At 36.0% G+C, this 21,850-nt stretch overlaps 1 protein-coding gene across 1 annotated transcript in view; it reads right to left on the reverse strand.

Annotated features, from left to right (window-relative positions):
• The window catches only part of SYT6 (synaptotagmin 6), a 69,959-nt gene extending 49,183 nt beyond the window's left edge, over nt 1-20,776 (reverse strand). Inside the window, exons 1-2 of the mRNA XM_072426113.1 lie at nt 20,013-20,776; nt 3,950-4,508 (exon numbers count right to left, since the gene is read on the reverse strand). Coding sequence (XP_072282214.1) covers nt 3,950-4,508; nt 20,013-20,398 — 945 coding nt within the window. The 5' untranslated portion in view covers nt 20,399-20,776. The remainder of the gene's footprint in view (nt 1-3,949; nt 4,509-20,012) is intronic.
• Between the last annotated feature and the right edge of the window lie 1,074 nt (nt 20,777-21,850).

Genomic DNA, 21,850 nt, shown 5'->3' on the forward strand with positions numbered 1-21,850 from the left:
AACACACAATAACAATCAAAGTTATATTTGATTGGTATTTATAAAGTTTTATTTATAAAGGTTTATTTATAAAGCTGTGAATCTGACATTTATTGAAACATTCTCTGGTAGACAATCACTGCCAACAAACCTAAATTGTTCATGTTAACTTTATTCAGTTTGTTCAAGTTACACAGGCTCCCTGGAAACACCTATTGTCTTACATTGCCATACTCATATTAGTTACAAACTTGGTGCAACACCAAGCTGCCTGTAGCCAAGGAAAACAGAAAGCAGTGTTTCCTACTTGCTAAGAATGATCAGTCAATGGAAATATTGCCCTCTGTTTTCCTTGAGAACTTTGGGCAGGGCATGAACCGCAGCTAAAGCAAGTGATACCACATGGCACCTGGAGGATGGCTCCATTGCCAGAAACTCGGCTGCTCACTGGTTCTATAAGAATCAGCATTTGTAGATTTTAAGTGGGTGTCAGTGAGTTGGGATGAACTCCTCCCTGCCACCTCCATTCATTCTCCATTGAGCTCCCTGAGGCAGTGGTCCACTGGTGAAAAAAAGTGGTAACCATGCTGCACATTTACTGCCAGTCTGAACATACAAGCCTTACTTGCAACTCCGATATTTCCATTAGTTACAAGCTTGTAACCAATGTAATTATGACACTGTAAGCCCAGCCATGTATTTTGTGTGTAAATCTACAAGGCTCACTTTCGTTAACATTAGAAAGCCTGATTAGCCCAGTCAGCTGCACAGGGCTCAAATTTTAATAACACTATTTAACTTAGATAATTAGAAACTAATTGCTTAGTTCAAAGGGCCACACAAAAATATCTAAAATATGCAAATATTAGGCCTAAATTGCTTAAATGAAAAGTTTAATCAATCTAGAGATGAACACAGAGGGCCTGATTTATGAAAGCTCTCCAAGGCTAGAGAGAATACACTTTTAGAAGGGAAGCTGGGTGATCCAGAAAACATGTAATGGATTTTTAAAAATCATTAGCTATTTGCTAGCAAACGCTTTGAATCCTGGACCAGATCCATCCCAGGTTTGCTGGATCACCCAGCTTCACTTCTGAAAGTGTATTCTCTCCAGCCTTGGAGAGCTTTCATAAATCAGGGCCAAAATGTTAAACTAAAATTATTTTTATTAATCATAATGATGGATCTGTAGATGTAAAGATTAAACACAGAGCACATCCCCTGCTTACCGAAATTCATTAGAGCTACGAATGCCTTGGAGAAAAGGACTCAATTACTCATTTTGCTTTTGCCTAATTACTTAATTATTCACGTATGATAACATTAAATCTTCGATTAACGTAGAACATAATAAGTATGTGCATTCATAACACAGTGTAATCACTTATGCAATGAGCAGCAATTTACCAAATGTACAACTATATTTCAAAGAAAATTAGTGTGCATACTTGACATTTATATACTTATAGTGTAATGCTTTAAAACAGTAAGGGTTTAGGCCCTTTCAACAGACTGCTAATACCTTGCTAGTTTACCTGCCATTTGTTACAGTATTGGTTAGCAGGTTTTACCATTGGATTGGAAATGGTGAAAGACAAACCAATACAAAGTGAATTTGTATGCTGCCTTTGTTGACCTCTTTCTAAAGATTCTAGATACCTGTTTTTAATGCTGATTTGAATGGCTTTGTTCATTTCTGAAAATCTGAAATGACTTTATTGTGAACTCACTGCATGCTCGGTCCAGGTAAGTTATACATAAAGCCAAGGACAACCAGGTAACAACTTTTTTTTAGAAAAAGGCAAGTAAAGAAAGGTCTCAGAATTACACTTCATACAAGGTCACATGTATGAAAACGATACCTGTATATTCTTACTCTTCTAGTGGCCCACGTTTTGAAAAGCCTGTGCCGTACTTGCTCCCTGCTTTATGCTTTGGTTCTGTTCAGTGCATATATATATATATATATATATATATATAATTTGCATATTTGACACCTGCATTACTTACTTTATTAAGTTCCTTTTAATCAAAGGATGTGTTAGACATGATATTGCATTGAAATAAAGTACATTAAAAGATATGTAAATTAGTACAATTTGACCGGTAGTGCCAATGGAAAACCTAAATAATACTCTTCTAGAAGTATTTCATTCAAAAAAGCAGAAAAGTTTGACACGGTGGCTCACATTTCAGGTAGCTCAAATTAGACTGCATTAAAGACATATGATTATGGTAGGACATTAGATTGTGAGCCACAGCTTTTGTGAGGAACAGCTAGTGACATGACCGTATATATGTCACAGTATATAAATACTGTGGTATAATAATGTTTTTGATTATACATGGTCTTCTGTCCTGATGGTTTCTTGTATTAAGTGTCATTTGCTACATGATTTGAAATACTCCAGATTTTCCCATATAACAAGAAACAATCAAAGCATTAAAAAATGTTCTATCCTATATAACTTGACATTTATTGTTTATGTAACTGATATAACGATCATGTTTGATATGCTAATCCAATGGGGATTAGCAAGACATAAAGCTCTATATGGAAAGCCTGTGTATTAATAATAAGGGTTTATTTACTGCAGATAGTAGAATACATTAACAAAATAGCTTGGACTAAAATCTGGGTATATGTCTGTGATTAGATATGAGATTCTGGTAATGGCTACTATGGGTTCATGATGAATCCACACAAATTACAAACATTTACACACATCAACTGAGTCAATAGAGGAAATAATTTAAGAAATAGATAACCCAGCCTCACTACAATAGGTAGGGTTTACAGCAGCTATATCATCTGTATACACTCACTTTGATAGATATGCCTTGTTAGTGTATTTTATTACCAGTAGCCATAAGGGATAGAATACAGGGACACTGCATAAAATAAACCAAATGTATGCATTCAGAGTAAAAGCTTCTGTGGTAAAACATAAACAGCTCCAAACAAATTATAAAAAAATGAATAAGAGTTACAGTGTTTCTAAAACCCAGAATAAAAATGTATTTTTGCTTTTTGTTTTTTTACTTTTTATCTTTTATTTTATCCTGGTGATCTGGCAAGTAATAAGCTTTTTGTCCCAAGTTGTCCGCGCAGCTTGGTGGCTCAGTGGTTAGCAACCCACGTTTCTCTTTTGGTCAGGTAGCAGGTAAATTACGCTGGCCTTTGCAGCGCTGGGTCACAGGTTTGTATCCCGGCCAGGACAATATCTGCTTGGAGTTTGCGTGTTCTCCCTGTGTTTGTGTGGGTTTCCTCCAGGTACTCCGGTTTCCACCCACATTTTAAAAACATGCAGTTAAGTTTATTGATCCCCCCCCAAAATTGACCTTGGACTTAATAAAGACATATGGCTGTGGTAGGGACATTAGATTGCGAGCTCTACTAAGGGACAGCTAGTGACATGACTATATACTTTTTGCAGCGCTGTGTAATATGTCTATGCTACATAAATACTGTATAATAATATTAAAAGTTGGTTATGCTCACTATCCACTGTATTAAGCAACAACATAGCCATCCTTTGAAAGACACATTGTAATACTGTTATAGTGTTGGAATGACTTCACATAAGTGTTTAATAAATTAAAGCCTAACTCTTGGGATAATGGTTTTAGCTGTATTATTAGCTATATGAGGCCACTTCTGCTGGACAGCTTGGTCTATTAAATGATGTTGAAAAATAATAGTTCTGCTGACAGGGTCAACAGGTAATACAACTTTTTTTGGGGGAACTCAGAAAAGCAAAGGCTGCTGTGTTAATGCTAATAACATACTATATCATGTATGCCACTTTTTATTTTGCCTTCATTTGTGCTTTCAGACACTCAAAACATAATTATAAAATGATCAGCCACAAACACCAGAAAAAAAGCATTGTTGTAGACAAGCTTAACTAAAGTGACAAATATTGACATTCTGTTTACGAAAATAAATTATATGAAGTAGACTTCTTACCGTGGTGGCATATTGAATATCCTTCCAAATTGAGGACTCCCTTGATAAATCTGATGCCTCAAACAAATTTTCCAAAATGACTTCCCCTATCATGTCATGTCTTGAAAATCTATCAAAATCAAATACACTAAGGTGAAGTTTTCGGCTAGGAAGTTCATCGTATGGAACGGGAAAGTTAAATGATTCATCAAATGTTGGGTTAAGAGTCTTTCTGTGAACCCGTGTTTGAAATTTTCTCTTACGGTCAGGTAGGAGGTAAATTTTCACATAAGGATCAGAGCTTCCACAGAAGTCCTTGGCAGGGAGATCAAAAGCTTTGAGAATTTTTACTATGAGAGTTTCATTCTCATAATCATACTTGAGAGTAAAGTTGATCTTTCCACATGTCTTGGTATCTTCCTTTTTGGCATCTTCTGAATCTACTGATTTCTGTTTATATAATTCGGGTTTTATTCTTCCAATGCTAGTTGGCTGTTCACTCACTTGTAAGGTGTCTGTTCCAAAATCCACACTGGACACATGCATCTGACGGGGCAAATGCCTTTTAAAAGAGATGTGCCTGTAAGTAGCATTGGAATACAAAAAATTATTGGATGCATGCAAATACATTTGAAGCTTTGTTGATATACAGAGCAACAAGACACTAAATATATTGTGTGGCATCAACTGTGACTTTTTGTTTATCTACAATGTAGGAAACAATAGCAGAAACATAGTCTACCCCCAGTTGTGATTATTTATTAAATAGTGTTTAGAATTTCATATGAATACATGTGTACAGGACAATGTATCTCCTAGGAGTTCCATGAGCATATAAATGAAAACGGCTTTAGGCAGATGTCAGAATTATCTGTTTACATGGGTATATTTTCCACAGGCAAATTATAGAGGGTTGTATTATAAAATACATATACCTACATAACTCTGGTTATATTAATGTTGTCCACCTATGCTGTTTCAACCAATGTGCACTTGCAATAAATAAATAGAATAAAGTAAAATGTTATTACGATATGTTATTAATTATAATTTGTTGGACTAGCATTTCTATAAAACTAATAACTGCTTAATTAAACTGAATAGGGATAAAAAAAGGGCCATAGATGCCAAATTCCACTAAACCCCTCTAATATACCCATAGCAATATTACACCCTTTTACAAGAAAATTAACTGTAAGATATTAGCATTTACCAAAACCACATTTGTTTCACTGTGTGTTCTAGGAGGACTAATAATGATAGGATTCATGAACTAATAATGATAGAATAACATGAACAGTCAGATGATAGTTTAAATAAAAGACCACATTTATTCCGAAAAGTATATGAAAGGTTTGGAGCAAGGTAGGATAATAGGGATACAACCAGAGTTTTCTAGAGGGTTCTAATACTTCATACATAATAGGAGTGTCATCATAATAATCGGTAATCATTTGTTTATGTTGCATTCATTAATTGCAACTTTGTGGCCTAATTTATATAAGTAAGACAAAAATGTGAGATGTGAGAGCTATATTTCATAACTTTATTACCTGCTGCGATTTTCCAATTTTTCTATCCAGGTGATTAGTCACAAGCATAGAATGGAGAGTCAAATTTAAAAGATTTTCCTGTAACAATATTTCATATCATTGTGGAAGTAACTATGCGCAATGTATTGCCAAAAAATAAAAATTGTATCTACTGTTTGCAATGTGACATGTGACACTGAGCTACCATCCGCAACCATCACTATGATCACATGTCTAAGCCAATCATTGTGAATATGAATCTACAGGAAAATTACTCCCTATACACACACAGGTAATATCTGGAATAAATCTGTGGACTTTTGATTACAGAAAATTAGAATGCCTGCTTAGTTTATACTTGATAAAATGTTTTTTATGTTATATAAATGTGCTACACCTTAACATTACCTATATATACAGTGCATCAAACTGTTGTGCTCAAAATACATGTGATACTATTTTCTAAGGGCCACTTTGATCCTTCTTTGATCCTTCTGAAGTTTCCAAAATAATAGAATGAATAATAGAACCCAATGTCTGCATCATATAATAGCATTAATATATATTCCAGGCACGATGAGAAAATCCTGCTATGCTTCAAGCGATTCATCGAAAATATAAATAATGCAAACACAAAATGCTTCTTCTGCTGATCTCCTATTGGTTATTTATCAATAGGGCACAAAGCCTAGCCATGATTTTGCTACAGAATTAAAAATATAAAACAAAGTAGTGAGAAACAAACTGGAACCGCAAATATGCAAGATTTACAGATATCAAAATACTTTGTTATAAGACAGTCTTTCCTCTGTTTATTAATCTTTATCTCAAGCAAGTGCACGGAATTATAACTTGTAATTTAAAAAGCTATTCAGAAAAATTGCCTACAATTAAAAAACCAACAAACAAGGGTGCTGGTGATTTAATTAAGTATACATTAATGCCAAATTTAAATATCACAATATGGTGTGTGTTTTTTTTTTTTTTTATGTGCTATGAAACACATGCATGCTAAATTTTGTTGCATGTTGCTAACAGGGACATAGAAAAAGTGTGTTACTAAACCCTCTCCTTTCATAGAAGTATTAAAGCCAAACCCTAAACAGATACACAATAAGCACTTCACCCAGTTTCAATCACTTTAGCATTCATTAAAAATAATACATTACCCAAAATGGTCTTGGCAAAAGCCTGGTGGCCTGGTACTCCCATGGTGGCTCAGGTTACGTAAAAAATGGCTTGGATTCTCACCAACGTCAAAAAATGTGGCCTATAAGCAAAGCTTCCATTAAAAAGTTCCTGCAAGTTTGGACCTCCTGGATAGATTATTACATGCCTATGCATATGGACTGTTTGCTTTTATTAGTATGACTACTCTCATAGTCCTCAACATGAGTGCTGTCATGCACAAACTTATCCCTACCCTACCTTGTCTGTGGGTATTTGTTCTCCTTTCTTTTTCTCCCTCTTCTTCTGGAGATTCATATCCTTCTTTTTCAGTATTACCATTACCTTTGCCAGTTGTTTTACCTTAAATGTTTAATTAATGCTATTGCTTGTTTGTAACAGTGTTGCACTGTTCGGTTTTTTACATTTCTTTCACAATAAAAATGTATTAAAAAACAAAAAATCATCCACTATTTATAACATTACCATGATTTATGACTGTACTGTTGAACCTTTTGAAATGCAAATAAATAGATTTACTAAAAAAATTATCATAAAAACGTATTATTTACTAATTATTTGAATGATATCAGCCTCTGCAATCCTCTTCACAGCAGCACACAAAATAGGAGAGCAAGCACTGTGAGTCAACAGGGCTCTCATAGTTTGCACATTTCTGCCAATCTATGACAGCACTTTTTGCAATTATAGGGCTGCAAAACACAAATATTACCTAATCTATAAATGAAATCAGATGCCGGTATCTCTGAACTTAGTATATTTTTGTGGGTTTCACTGAAGATGAACACTTTATGCTCAGTATAAATTTTAGTATTTTGTGACATTTTTCTTATTATCTATCACACATTTCAAGTCATAGGGAACAAATATGGAAACAAACATTATTACTACCACCATATACAAATCCTAAAATAACATTTTCACATATTGCCTCTTTTCAAGCCCTGGTCTGTACAATGTTCAGTGAAACTGACAATTTCCACACACCATACTTTCTTTGCTTTTACAAGAGCTTATCTGTGACCTCACTGACATCTTCTCCTCTTTCCAGAGTTTCTAACTTCTCAAATACTTCTCAGTGCAAATTTTAAAATAAAGGGTTTTTAGAAAAATGTCATAGCAGAGTGTGCTACCATGTAAACCAAAAACAATGTAGAAAGTTTGTTATTTTAGTGATAACTTTTTATTGGCTTTATTAGGTTATTGATAACTTTATTCACCTATATCCTTTATACGGGCATGTATTATATATATACATAGGTAGTCCCTGGGTTACAGATGAGATAGGGACTGTAGGTTTGTTCCTAAGTTGAATTTGTATTTGTTGGAACAGGTACATTATTTTAATAATAAGATTTAGGACAGATGTTTGTCTCAACATATTTTTAGGCAGTGTGGTGTCAGTTACTGTAAAACATCCTTACTGTGAGTTAATCACAAAGAAAGCAAAAAAAAAAATCTTTATGGAGCCTAGACATTCATTACCTTCTGAAGCAAGCTGTGCTTTGATATGCAAAAAGAAACAACTGCAGAGTTTGTCTTTGTCAATAAAGAGTTACAAGCGGCTGCAGAAAGAACACACCTTCCTAAGATCACCCACAACCTTAGCTGTGTTTAGCAAAAGATTTCTTCTGCAAGACATGCAAACTGCCTCCTCCTCCATTCAAGCCTTCGTTCTGCACACAGGGAGCAGGGAAGCCTGTTCATATCTACCGGTAGGAAGTGTCTGTATGATGTCAGATGTCCTTAACCCGGGGACTACCTGTATATATATATATATATATATATATATATATATATATATATATTGATTTATCCTTGTACCCCTGGGCTAATATATTTTATATTCAATCATATTACACTCATAGTTAAGAGAAGGAATGGCATCTGGTTTGGTATAGGGGGTGGGAATTTATTTTTATACAGGTTTAATACATCTCACAAGTATGTTATTGATGTTTTATTGATTATGTTGAATTAAAGTGGAAGGATCAATTGGCATGGGGGAAAAACATTGTTCATCAATACTAAAGATGTTCACAGTTTGGATACATCCCCCCATCCACCAAAATATTACCTATTGATGTAAATTTGGTTACAATACTATGCTCAGGAGTGCAATTGTCAAACACGGAGAGACAGGACCACTAGGGGGCGCTATGGCTTGCACAGAGGTAGTGTGAGCCCTGAGAAGGGCCAAAGCGCAGAGTCTAAGCAGTAACCAGGTTTTCTCCAGAGCCTCTGATGGTGAGGATGTTGCACCGCTGGTTACTGCCAGGTTGCAGTCCTTGGGCAAACCAAGGTGGGCAAAACATGGTACCAAATCACAAAGCAGAAGGATAGTCGAGGAAAGCCGGGAACGAGGCAGGCAGCAAGCAAGAGAGGTCAGGTCACATGCCAGGGGTCAATTGCCAGGGATCCAGGGGACAGATACTAGTGACACAGAAGCCACTGCGAGCACAGGGAACACAGGAGACACTGGAAGCAACAGAGGCACAGGAGACTCAGGGATATCCACAGACAGACGGGAACACTGGAACAGCACAGGTAAGTTGGCTGTGAAACAACAGACTGAAAAACCGGGGGTTACCGCAGGAGCTGGACACAAGAAACACTGAATTTAGGAACCAGGTGAATAGGAACTAGCTCACAGAACTAGGGGCTCAGCACAATGGAGACACGTTGCACAAACACAGAGTGCAGTGTGTGAGCTAGCTAAATAGCCAGGGCTGGTCAAGAGGCTATTTTCTTATTGGCCAGCGGATTGGACAGAATTGATAAAGCTTGGAAACAGAGGCACGCCCAGCGTCAGAATTGCCCGCATTGCTCAGGAGAGAGGCCTCTGCACTTTAGTGAGGAAGAGGTAAGTGTGAAAGCAATAATCTTGAATAGGAGGAGACTCGAATAAGACTTTCGAGACTTGAATAAATCTGATTGCATATCAAAGGATTTTCAAGGTAAATTTGGATAAAATCGATTCTGGACAAATTTTCTAATGTCTAATATTAGAATAGTATCTGAATTGTGACTGTGCCACAAAAAAAAAATGAATATTGCCCATGATCCCCCTAAATGGGATTACTGACTTACCATGTCCTGTTTTACACATTGTTTTTTGTGTGCGACTTCCATCTTGGTAGATGCCAAGTTTTGCTTTAATATATCACAACCTCTAAAAAATCTTTATTTTTTAGTTTAAATCACCTTTAAAGGTTTTCTAATATTTACTATTTTGGACAAAGCTAATTATACTAATATGTTTCTCTAATCATATTGTAACGCAAAAGCACAGGTGGCCCATGCAATTACATAATTGTAGCTCTATACAATTATGTACATGCTGAATAGAATGTACTATGCAAGATTTCTGTTTGATAAATAATCCACCATGTCTCATTCAGGTCTTTTCTCATTAAAATAAAAAGAAGTGTGTAACAGGGAAGATATATTGAATTTCCATAATTCAGTATAACATTCTAAGAGCTTTTTTAGGTATTTCCTCTGTAAATTTAAAACAGATGGCAAATCGAAGGATTGCGTAAAATACAATTAAGTATTCTACATCGTATCAACATATATTACATAACTGTGTCATTTTCCCTTTGCTTGTTAAATATAGATTTTTGCTAAAGCATAGATGGGCACAATTAGGGAAAAGGAAAGGTGGTGGTTAGCCCAAAATGATAAGACATACTGTAATATATACATACCAAACCAGGGATAGCATTTTGGGTGCTGTTTGGATCTGGTCAGTTTCCCTTGTACCTAAAGAGGTGCATTATCTACAACATTCATAGACTGAGGCTTGAGCTCAGGGAAGAAAACAGGATTCAGCAATAGCACCAGTCTCTGCCAACCTGTGTCTCTGCTAACTTGTGTGAGTAGAAAAACAAAGACTAGAACCTGAACTGCAGGGGGAGAATTTTACTTCTTTTTCTGTAACTATAATTGCATGTATGATGCAAGCTTGTTTGTGTGAATGTTTATACATGTATATAATGCAGTGCTGTGTGTATGTTTGTATGTATGTGATCTGCAGAAGCTATGTGTGTTTGTGTGTAATGTGCAGATTCTGCAGATGATTGTGTGTAATGTGTATATTGTCTGCTTTTTTTTGCATTCTTTAAGTTTACAGGAATGTGTGTGGTTCAGATTATATAAAATATATATATACTTGTGTGAATATAATCTGACTAGTATGCTTTTAAATGTTAAAAGCCAATTACATAAAATCGATTACGTATCAACAAAAATTATAAAAACGTCAATCAATTTCCATTCATATGTTTTTTCTTACTTTCTACCAAATACTCTCTTTCCCGTGTGTCCTGTCATTAATGGTAGTTATCCCCATACTATGGCCTGCTGGTTGCCATAGACCAGCCTGGAAAAGAGAAGGCCCTTTCTCATTGCAAGACAGATAAAGGGAGCTATATTCATAGTGGCAGCGGGTACAGGGCATGCAGAGTGTTCAAGTACCCAGCATATTAAGAGGCAGAGAGATCTCCCTCCCAAAAGTTTTTATATAAAACTGGCCTTTGAATCTCTAATGAGTATTGTGGGACGTTAGGTACACAAGGTAAGTGAGCATTGATAACCAGTATTGGGGATCAATCTCTCACCCCTCTCTCTCTCAATCTCTTACCCCCACTGACCACTGGTACAAAGTCATTTCTTACTAAAGCACTGGCATTTTTATGAACACTGACCAAGGATGCAGTAAGATTTTTTACTTTCATTGATACAAGGTACAGGGATTTTTTTTTTACTTGAACTGATGCAGGGGCATATTTTACTCCCACTGACATAGAAGCGTGTTTTTTTTTTTACTGACTACTGACCTTGTTTGTGTCTGCCAATGCAGGGACACTTATTACTTCTACTGACCACTACGGAGCATTATTGGTCAATACAGTGTGGTCATTTTATACTTCTATTTAAGCTAAGGGCATTTTTGACTCCACTGGCCACAGTACAGCTCCTAGACAATGTTTTTGACAATGAACTGCCCATTTGTGTGAACATTTTGGGACCCTGATTAATAACCACAATCCCTATACAATATATGCAAAAATTAAACAGAAGATATATATATGCAAAGTAAACACATTGAACAATCCATTTCAACTTCTTTACATACTTTAGTAAAAAAAATGTCATTTCTGGAATTTACCTAATCCCATTGCCTTCTGTATTTACTCTGTACTCCCTGAATCAATATGACCTTTAAATTATTGGAAGCTTTAACATACATTTTCTTATTACTGCATCACTGTATTTCTGTCCTTTTGCTATCTTTCTGCCATATCTATTTTTTTGTTATGATTACTTCTCAATCACATCTTTCCTTGTATCTCACAAAATAAAAACGTTTCTGGTATAGTCTTCCAACTGTTTTTACAATTTGAACTCAATGAAATCTTGCAAAAAGTCTGTTTTAACTGTTAGGTGACTTAAATCAGAAATGTAGTATGGCATAAAGGACCCCCTAAGAACCCTAAGTAGTTAAGCCATGACTTGTCCAGGACCCCAATTTATCCAAAACCCTTGCTGTAATAAACATAATAATCCAAAAGTACCAGTCTGATCTGTGTTCTCATATTGACATCTTTCAGAGCATCTTGTTAACCACAAAAAAAGCTTCCCCCAGGCTAGACATGGGTAAGAGTGAATTACTAGCCAATAGTCTAAAGCATAAAAGGTCATATAAAACATTTTGCATTATATGGGTTCTTTTTCTGTGCATCTGCATTGTATTTGATTTTGTGCATTTCACTAGCCATTTATATTGGACAGATTGCAGTATAACCCAACTGTCACTGGCAATAGGAGTCTCACTAACCGACATCTTAATTAGGGCATATCTACATTCACAGCCCCCTGCCCATATATATTTGTGTAAGAGCAGGATGAGCAAATGTGTACGTGTGTACAGAGCCTATGATTGTAAGCTTTATGGGGTATGGTCTTCTAGTGTGTACTTGTCTATTATCTGAGTTTGACATCTGCAACCCCTATTTATTGTATTGGTACTTATTATTATATTGTTGGCATTTTTTAAATTCGGGTATGGGAGTATAGGTATAAGGTTAGAACCCCTTAAGTTTATTTTTGGCTGTTTCTGTTCCATTGATTAAATTTGCAACAAGGAGTTAATGAAAAACTACAAATACTACAAAGATTTTCCTTTGCAAAGTAAATTGAATGTCCCATCCCTTTCTTTTTTGGCAATAGTGTTCATCAGTTAAAAAAGATGGGTGAATCCTCACATGGGGCTTCAATGGGCTCAGAGAGCATTAAAAACTTTTATAAAAGCTTTGTCTGGAAATATACTGCAAGAATATTATAAATACTACAACAACTGTTAGAAGGGTTATCCAGGAAAGCATCATTTTTCCCCAATTTTCCTTGCATACAATTGTCAATAAATACATTTATTCTAACACACTATGCAGCATGGTGTTACTCTTTTTACAAGTTTCAACTGCAACTGACAGTGAACTGTTCTCATTTGGAGGTTTTAGAATGTATAATAATATAATATTCCAGTAGATGGCAGTATAATACATTTTACAGTATAGCCTGCAAAGCCATTTTAATAAAATAGAAACATGTTTTTTTTTATTAATGAAGAAGAAAATGCTGATATTACTTAACTGCATGTGGTTGTATAAATAATGTAACATTGATATGTTTTCCTATATATTTATTAATTGCATAGTCATGAGATCCCATTACAGCATGTTCTTGCATTAAAAACACTAACTGAATGCATACGCATCTAAAAGTTATGTTCTTTCCTGTTTTCTATTTGCATCATATATTTGCAGTGCATTCTTTTTATATTGTTTATTAACTTTATTTTCCTCACCTTGCCTAACCACGATTCTATTTAAAATAAACAGACTTGGGTGATCAGTACAGACAAGAAGAAGTTGTATACATCTGACCTTCCATGAAAGTGGATGGTCAGCTTTATTAAAAGCCACCAACGCCCAAAGGCATATTGTCTACAAAAGCTGTTAAAAATAAAGGTAATGCACCCCCCCCACTGTCTCAGTCCTTTTTTTCTAACGCTTCACACAAGTCAGGCTGATATCACTGCTGTACCTTATTGCTGCCTCCTTTATATCTTGGGGCATAAAACCCTTCCAGAATGAAATTCAGTTACTTGCAAGGGTTTATTTTAATATTGTTTTATAGGTAATATGACTTTGGATTGTAAGAGCTTTTAATAGGGCCAAGGCTGGATTTATACTCTTTCACACCTAGACTAGCTAGCTTGTTTGTTCCTCCTCCCTTCCATGGCCATTTGACCCTGACACACACACACTGACACACCATCAGCCTTTCTGAAAGCTCTTTTACCAGCTACTTGTATTTATTCCACCATAGTAGATGGTGCAGGGGATATCTTCTCCATAGCATCATTCTTACTCCATGTTAAATTGTCCAACATCCTTCTCAAATCATCATGCAGAAAAATGTGATAGGCTGTTGATGTGGATAGGTTTGGAATCCCTGCACAAGATGTGGATGCAAGCACCCCCTAGTCTATCCTCCCTTATCTATTATTATCTAATACTATTACACTCATCTACTCTAAGGCACTAGTCTAAGTACACACGTGCAATAATTGTGAATAATTTTGAAACATCCTTTCCAACAACAGAATACTGCACGATACATGAACAAGTGCTGTACATACAGCACCATTCTGCTCTATGGAGAGGGGAGGGTGGAGAACCATGGAGTGGCACCCCACTGCGCTCTTTCCCCTTCACTTTTATTATGATCAATCAGTGTTTACGGATCCACCAGGACGGTCATTCAGATGACAGGTGACAAGCACTGTACACACGCCAGATTCTTGTCCAGCCCTGAGCCGATTATGGGACTTGAACCACTGCACGTGTGTATGTAGGCTAAAATCTCCTTACTATCACACCCTGTAGGATTCCCCTCTTCACCCCATAGTATGTTCCCCCTTTACTATTATACTGCTAGCGCACTAGTCTACCCCACTTTACTATTATACCCCTCTAATCTATCCCTCCTGGCAGCTCCAGCCTTGCACCCCAAGTTCAGTTAGAAGTGGTAATGTGACCTGAACTCGGGTAAAGTGAGCACATGGAGAGAGCAGGATGGTCACAAATGGCTGCTTACATTATGCACAGAGTTTAGCTTTAAGCAATTTTTTATTGTACTATAAATCATATTTTAAAGCAATATTTTTAGAATTTAGCCATTTGAATGGTTATCTTTAATAGGTTTTTAATCTTTAATAGCTCAGTTTTGGGAGCAAATGTTTTTTGTTTTTTTTGACACAGCCAAGCTGCTGAGCATATTTCTTAATGCCCTATATTATATTATTAAGGCCACAATATGTTGTGGTGTATTACGTTTTTTTGGTAATTTATTGTAAATTGTAGATGACAGACAGTTACTATGGGAACAGAGTTTTATATGATGGTTGTTGACTGATTTTCTGCTAAACAACGCTTGCTTAGTAGTTATTTTTGCTCTATTCTAAAGAATGTACTATACATGGTATACAAAACACGCTGTTCAGATATTTTTGGGGATATGACAAGTGATGACTGCTTCTCTGAAATAGTTTTTAATTAGCATGCTACATAAAATTCATCCATCTTTTCTATGAAAAAGACTTAGTAGTTGCTTTGCCTTCGTGTAGTAGTGTGTACAGTGAGGAGCTTCTATTAGTCTGAAAGTTGCTCAAACTGAACAGAGGTTTTTCCAGCTACTGCATACCATCATGTATGTTCAGTTGTTTTGCTTTGGTGTTATTATTGGAACAAACAGCAGGATGGGTGTAATATGTGTTTACCTAATCCCTCAACATTTCTTGGTGGTGGGCATTTGGTGGGTATGTTCATGAGACATTATTTTGAGGAAAATGGTTTAACCTGACTGAAGTTTCCTTAATTCTCCCTAACTATTCCTATTATCATTAAAATTGACTTCCACCAAATTCAGCACTTTATATATCATATATTTGTCACTTTGCTTTGTGTTATACAAGACCATATACTGTGCTTTATATAGAACATAACAAGTGCATAGCTGAACAGGGTAAACTACAAACCTACAAAATGCTGTGGTTGAAATTTAAAGCAGAATCCAGGAGATTTTCAATTACAGTATAAAAGAGATCAGAAATCCAGCTTGTTTAGCAATTGTTGAGCAGATAATATGTCACTTTCACTTGTGTACATCACATGGAAATACCTGAACAACAATGTGATGGCATCTAATGGTATCTGACAGCTTTCCCCAGGCCCAATATTAAAACATTCTCCCTGGGACATAACTAAATTAATGTGACTGAAAGTGTGTTGACAGGTCAGCTCGTTTGGATTACCAGGCAAAATAGACGTAAACAATATTGGACTTTCAAGACAATGCTAGGTTGTAATGCTTCCTTTTAAACGGCAGTAGATTGATTTAGATACCAGCAAAAGACTGGGATAAATGAGAAACTGTATATTTTTGTCTTTAACAGGTATGCTAAAAAGCTGGTGTGGTTTATTCAACTGCAAATAATTTCCTTTTTTAGGATTATGGTTGTTTTGTACCTGATTTATTAAGGCTGGGGAGGATACACGTCCATCAGTAAAGCTGGGTGATCCAGGAAACCTGAAACGGAGTTCTTCAAAGTCATTTGCTATGTAAATGTTTTGAATCCTGAACAAGATCCATTCCATGTTTGCTGGATCAGCCATTTTAACTTATGAAAATCCTTTCCAGCCTTGGAGAGTTTTATTAAATAAGGCCTTATGTCTTTGTTCTGAAAGGGGACACTCAAGATATTTCTTCATTAAAAAAGCAAACATATTGAACCCCATGATACCCAGTTCAAAATAAAATTTTTTAAACCTACAGACTTGAGTTTGGCTTCTCAGGAAAATGGACTAAAATGCCATAAGCAAGAAAGCCAAGACTGTGTGGGATCTCTAATATGTTGATTTTAGCTTAATTGCTCATCAGCATCACTAGATAATGAGGAGTACCCAAAACCAGCTCATAAAGACATGGGAGGCTTTTATTTGGGTCTTCTCTGAAGGACGAGTTTGGCTCCCCAGGTATATAGGACTAAAATACCCATAACAAGAGAGTTAGGCGTGTGTAGGACCTGTAATATGTTGATTCCAGCTTTATTACTCCTCAGCATCACTTTCTGGGGACTGCCCAAAAACCACTCAATGAAGACATGGAATCTTCTGTTTGTATTTTCTCTGAAGGACATGAGTTTGGCTCCCTGAGCATACAAACTAGAATAACCATAGAAAGAGAGTTGAGAGTGAGACTGATATATTGATTCTAGCTTATGTGCTCTTCAACATGAGGAGTACCCAAAATTAGCCCATGAAGACATCGGGAGCTTTTGTTTCCCAAACCTAATCTTAAATGCAATAACTAAAGAAGGTAGAAACATGGCAAAGATTTTTTGAATAAAGTAGTAAATATTAGAGGAGAAGGACTGTTTATTTTAATTAGTTTTTCTGTATATATTTGAATTCTGAATTACTGAATAGAATTATGTTTTTGTAGGTATATTATATATATATAACTATGGAAGGTACTGTGTGTTTAATGCATTTTAACTGTAACTCTGTAGCTATGTAAAATTCAAAGTGTAAATGTGGAATTGATTTTTACAGACAAAATGATTAATATTTAGTTTTTCTTCTTTTTAAACACCTTGCTTTGCAATATACAGAAGTTTATTCTGAACTATTGAACCACAATGTTTGAGATGTTGTTGTAGAAGAGTTGAGAACTTTTGAGAAGAGTGTGTAGTAACTGTTCACAGATAGATAGAAAGATAGAGGGATACAAATATAGATAGATAGATAGATAGATAGATAGATAGATAGATAGATAGATAGATAGATAGATAGATAGAAAGATAAAGAAATAAAAAGAGATAGATAGATAGATAGATAGATAGATAGATAGATAGATAGATAGATAGATAGATGCCAACAAACATATTAAGTATTAGAATATTTGCTCCTATGACATTTCTATCCTTACTATACAAAAAAGTATATTGATTAAAAAAGCACAAATAAACCCATAACCAAAATAAAAGTCACATGTGCCCAATAAGTTTGCACACTGCACTATATTGCAGGAAGAACAATAGATGCCAACTACATTTCAAAGAATCCTAGCAGTACAGTGTAAACCATATGTGTATGTGAGGAGGGGTAGGGCTTAGTAGTAGTAGGTGGGGAGCAGTTGTCTGACTACAGGAAACTAAAAGACATAAGGTGATAAGACAGCTAAACCTCTACAGCTAAGTATAGCTACAAATAGTTTTTCATTTTGTAAAGTTCTAATCCACAGGAAATACATTTTCATATTTACACTAATCAACATAAATGCTTTGAGAATTTCACTTGTCAAATTTTATGTTTAGTTGAGCTTTAATGGCAAAAAATCTGACTTAATAATTAGAGAACTTTTAGTACTGCATGTCCCCTTTAAAATGCTATTACTTTTAGATTTTTATTACCTATTGGTAAAGTAATGTAACTACATTTTAAATTATACTTGCCAGTACCTATAAAGTGTACATGTGCCAGACTATAGATAATAAATTATTTACACATTTTAAGAAGCAGTTAAAGCATTTTACAACAAGCCATTTCTGCGCCCTTAAAGTGGACCTATCACCACAACCCTTCTATATCATGTAAAATGTGTTTTACTTTTCAATAAATGCCTTTTTTAGACAAAAAAAAGGCAAAGCTCCCTCCCTTCTGTCTTTACTGTCTAGTGCTTCCTCTGTGCTGGAGCGAAGCAAGAAACCATCATGACCCGAGACAACACGGTAAGGACGATAGCTCCAGAGGGATCTGTGTAAGTAAAGGTGAGTGTTTTTTATTTTTACTTTACATAAAAAGGTAGGCAACCTGTTTATGTATAATAAAAATAAATTTTTTCATTACCGCCACAGTAATAAAGACTGAATGGAAGCACAGAGCCTCCTGGAATTCCCTTGCCACGCTTCCCCGAGGCTTCAGGCTGCTCCTTCTGCCCATGCCTGAGGGGCTTTTTTCCAGCACAGTATGAGATCAGGTGATGTAGCCAAAATAAGAGGGATGTAGATGGCATCCACCACTTCTTCCAAGTCAGAATGAAGGCTGATTACAGAATGGCGTGGGACCCAAACGAGGACATTTCAGGTGGGATTAGGGGCTTTTTTAGTTTAGTTCAGCTTTATTGTAAAGTTATTCCTTTTTAAAGCTAATTTATGGGCATGAGGACACGAAGTCTCTCCTTGCCTCCCACTAACTAACCACACTCGCCTAACGCTACATTCATTTTATTTCTTTTCTTATCTCTCTCTGCAGCAAGGCCCTTTTTTTAATGAAATTATATTTGTAACAGGCAATGGACAGTGACTGACCAGTGTGGCTGCCATTGCATCTGTGACTTTGTGGTCCTTGACATGGAAGTAATGTTGTCAAGGGACCTGCATGGTAGATTTTAGGTAATATACCCTTGTTTAGATTTTAGTGAATATATCTTACTTTACAAAATAAGACCTAGTCTAAAGCTGTGGCATATGTTAGAGAGGTGTGAGAGGGAGGGATAGAAAGATTTTGAATGAATTTGGCCCAACAAAGGCTCAGAAGTCAAGAAATCTGGAAACCTGCCAAAATTGTATTATATTTGGTAAATTTAAAAATGAATTTGTATACAATGAATATAAATACAGAGACAAATGAAGTTTTAAAAAAAAAATACGTAAAAAAGGTATTAGTAATTCCTCAGAATATTTAAATACTTGCGTGTGCAAGATCTGGGAACATTCAAGTACTAAACATGCTTCAGAATGAGAACACAGGCAGTAGTAGTGCCTTAACATACCCTTTTATAAAGTCTTCAGCACTCAGGGTGCTATAACACATTTAAAAATGTTCTAGTATTGTAAATTTCTGTGGTGCTCTCTCATATTGCTTTCACGTTTCTATTTACCATTATTATATTACATATAGAAAAATAGAAAAGACAAGTTGTGGAGAGAAGACCAGTGTATATTACTGCCAGGAAGTAAAAAAGTACGGATTGCAGAGACGGCATGTACACTCCTAGTGCCAGCATTGTAGTACTAGTGACTATTTAGCACATTTTTGGTAGGAACAGGTCCTGTACAAGTTACTGAAAGGTTCACTTTAAAGCACGTCACGGCCTACCACATTTATTATATACAATGGCTACATTATGTAGGCTCAGAAGCATAAACATGAAAAAAAAACATTTGTCACATCTTTTAAAACCCAAAATTTAGCTGTTGTGCAAAAAATACTTAATGCATGACAAAGGCTCACCTGGTAGAAGAAGCTGGCTCAGTAGTCTGTCTCTGTATCCTTGTGCGTCTCATGATGTGTTCTTTCATGGACATCTGGACCTCTGCTGGTATATCTGGTGAGGTGTGGCTGATTTTAACAGCTGCCTCCAAGAAGCCCAAGTTGCTTGCATCCTTCAGCTTGTCTGCCATGGCTTCCTTGTCACTGGGGAACCCGGTGAAGGTTGAGACGCTCTGCGGTGCTGCTGCCGAATTAGATGACACTGCCTTGTTCCTCCAGGGCACCCACCACAGCTTCCAAAAGAGAAAGAGAAAAACTGCCACCAGGGCCAGGCCACACACAATAACTATCACTGCAAGGAGGCTGACGGACAGGTCTACAGGGGCAAAAAAAGCAGGAAGTGACATTGACAGAGAAGAGGGGGGAGGACATGAGACAACACCAGGGGCAGCAGAGAGAAAAGAGGGGAAAAGAAAAGAATGGTTGTGAGAAAAGCGTCAAGGTTTAAAGAAAACAAAAAGATGACCAAACAAAGTTTTTCAAGATTATTTAAGTGGGTGTTTGAATTGGTTAACCATGTGCGAAGAAAAGAAAAAGGACAATGCAGGCTACTCATGAGCATGGTATGAATACTAAATAATCAGAATCATCAATTTAAATTACATACCAATTATATAAAGAGTACAGGTATTCTGTTAAGACTGTTACTTAATTATCCTTTGTACATCTATACAACTTTTGTTTAATGTTTTTACTAAGAGGCATTACTGAAATGATCATTGACAAATTTCCATTTCATATTGTTGTGGGACTGCATTCTGCGTGTCAATATAAAAGTCAGACAATGGAGAAAATGAAGTCTGTTGAAAAGGAAAGTGAAGATAATAAACACAAAAAAACGATTCCAGATGTCAATGTTCTAGGGCAGTTACAACATAAATAGTTTACCAGTTCCCATGAATGAAACTGGAGGTTATCATCTGGCCATGCATATATGAATATGGAATGGAATGATCAATGATCATTTTAATTATGTCGGAGGAATTACTTTTTTGAGACCATCTTAAAAGTTGTCTAAACCAGACAAAATGTTTAACATAAATTAAGCTTGTGCAGTGAAACCATGGCTTCATGACTCAATGTCAATTCTCCTAAATTTTCACAAAAATAAGAGACTATGATGAAGGGTGACTTTGGGATGCAATGGGCTTCACATTGTCTCTGACAGTTAAGGAAGCTTCTTGCTAGACCTATTCTCATGTCCCAAAAATATACCAGTGGTAAGCAAGGATGGTGGTGTTGGAGAGACACTGTATTAATAGGACACTGTAAACTTCTCCTAATAGTCAGTGGGCTGGCCCTGGGTGCTCACATGGCCCTCAAAGTCACTCAAAATGGCAATTCGATAACAGAAAGTGGTCTGTTCCCACATAAAAGGTGCATTTTGGCATACATTAACCATATTGCAAAACTGAAGTGCGATTTAGGGAAAGCTTTCACCAGAAACATGCTTAAGCAAATTTCATTTGCACATTCCTAGTCATATTACAGAGAATGCAGAAGGATGTTTTTCCAATACATGTAGATAGGTGTAAGAACTGATGCTCCTACCTAAAAAGATAGGAATACCAATGAAAAATATCACCTTTCATTGCTAAGGGCAACACAATTTATCTTTGCCCCAGTAATATATATAGATGCACTAGTCCTGCTGTTTTAGTAAAATTGATTTTGACAACTGGCGTTGGATTATTCTTTTGCATAGCACAATTATGCACCACCTACCTAGTTATGATATGGGCTAGCAAAGAGGTACATTATTGAATATTTCTTTTCGAGGAAACATTACTTCACTTTAA

This window comes from Pyxicephalus adspersus, chromosome 1 (assembly GCF_032062135.1).
Source record: "Pyxicephalus adspersus chromosome 1, UCB_Pads_2.0, whole genome shotgun sequence".
Classification (NCBI taxonomy): Eukaryota; Metazoa; Chordata; class Amphibia; order Anura; family Pyxicephalidae; genus Pyxicephalus; species Pyxicephalus adspersus.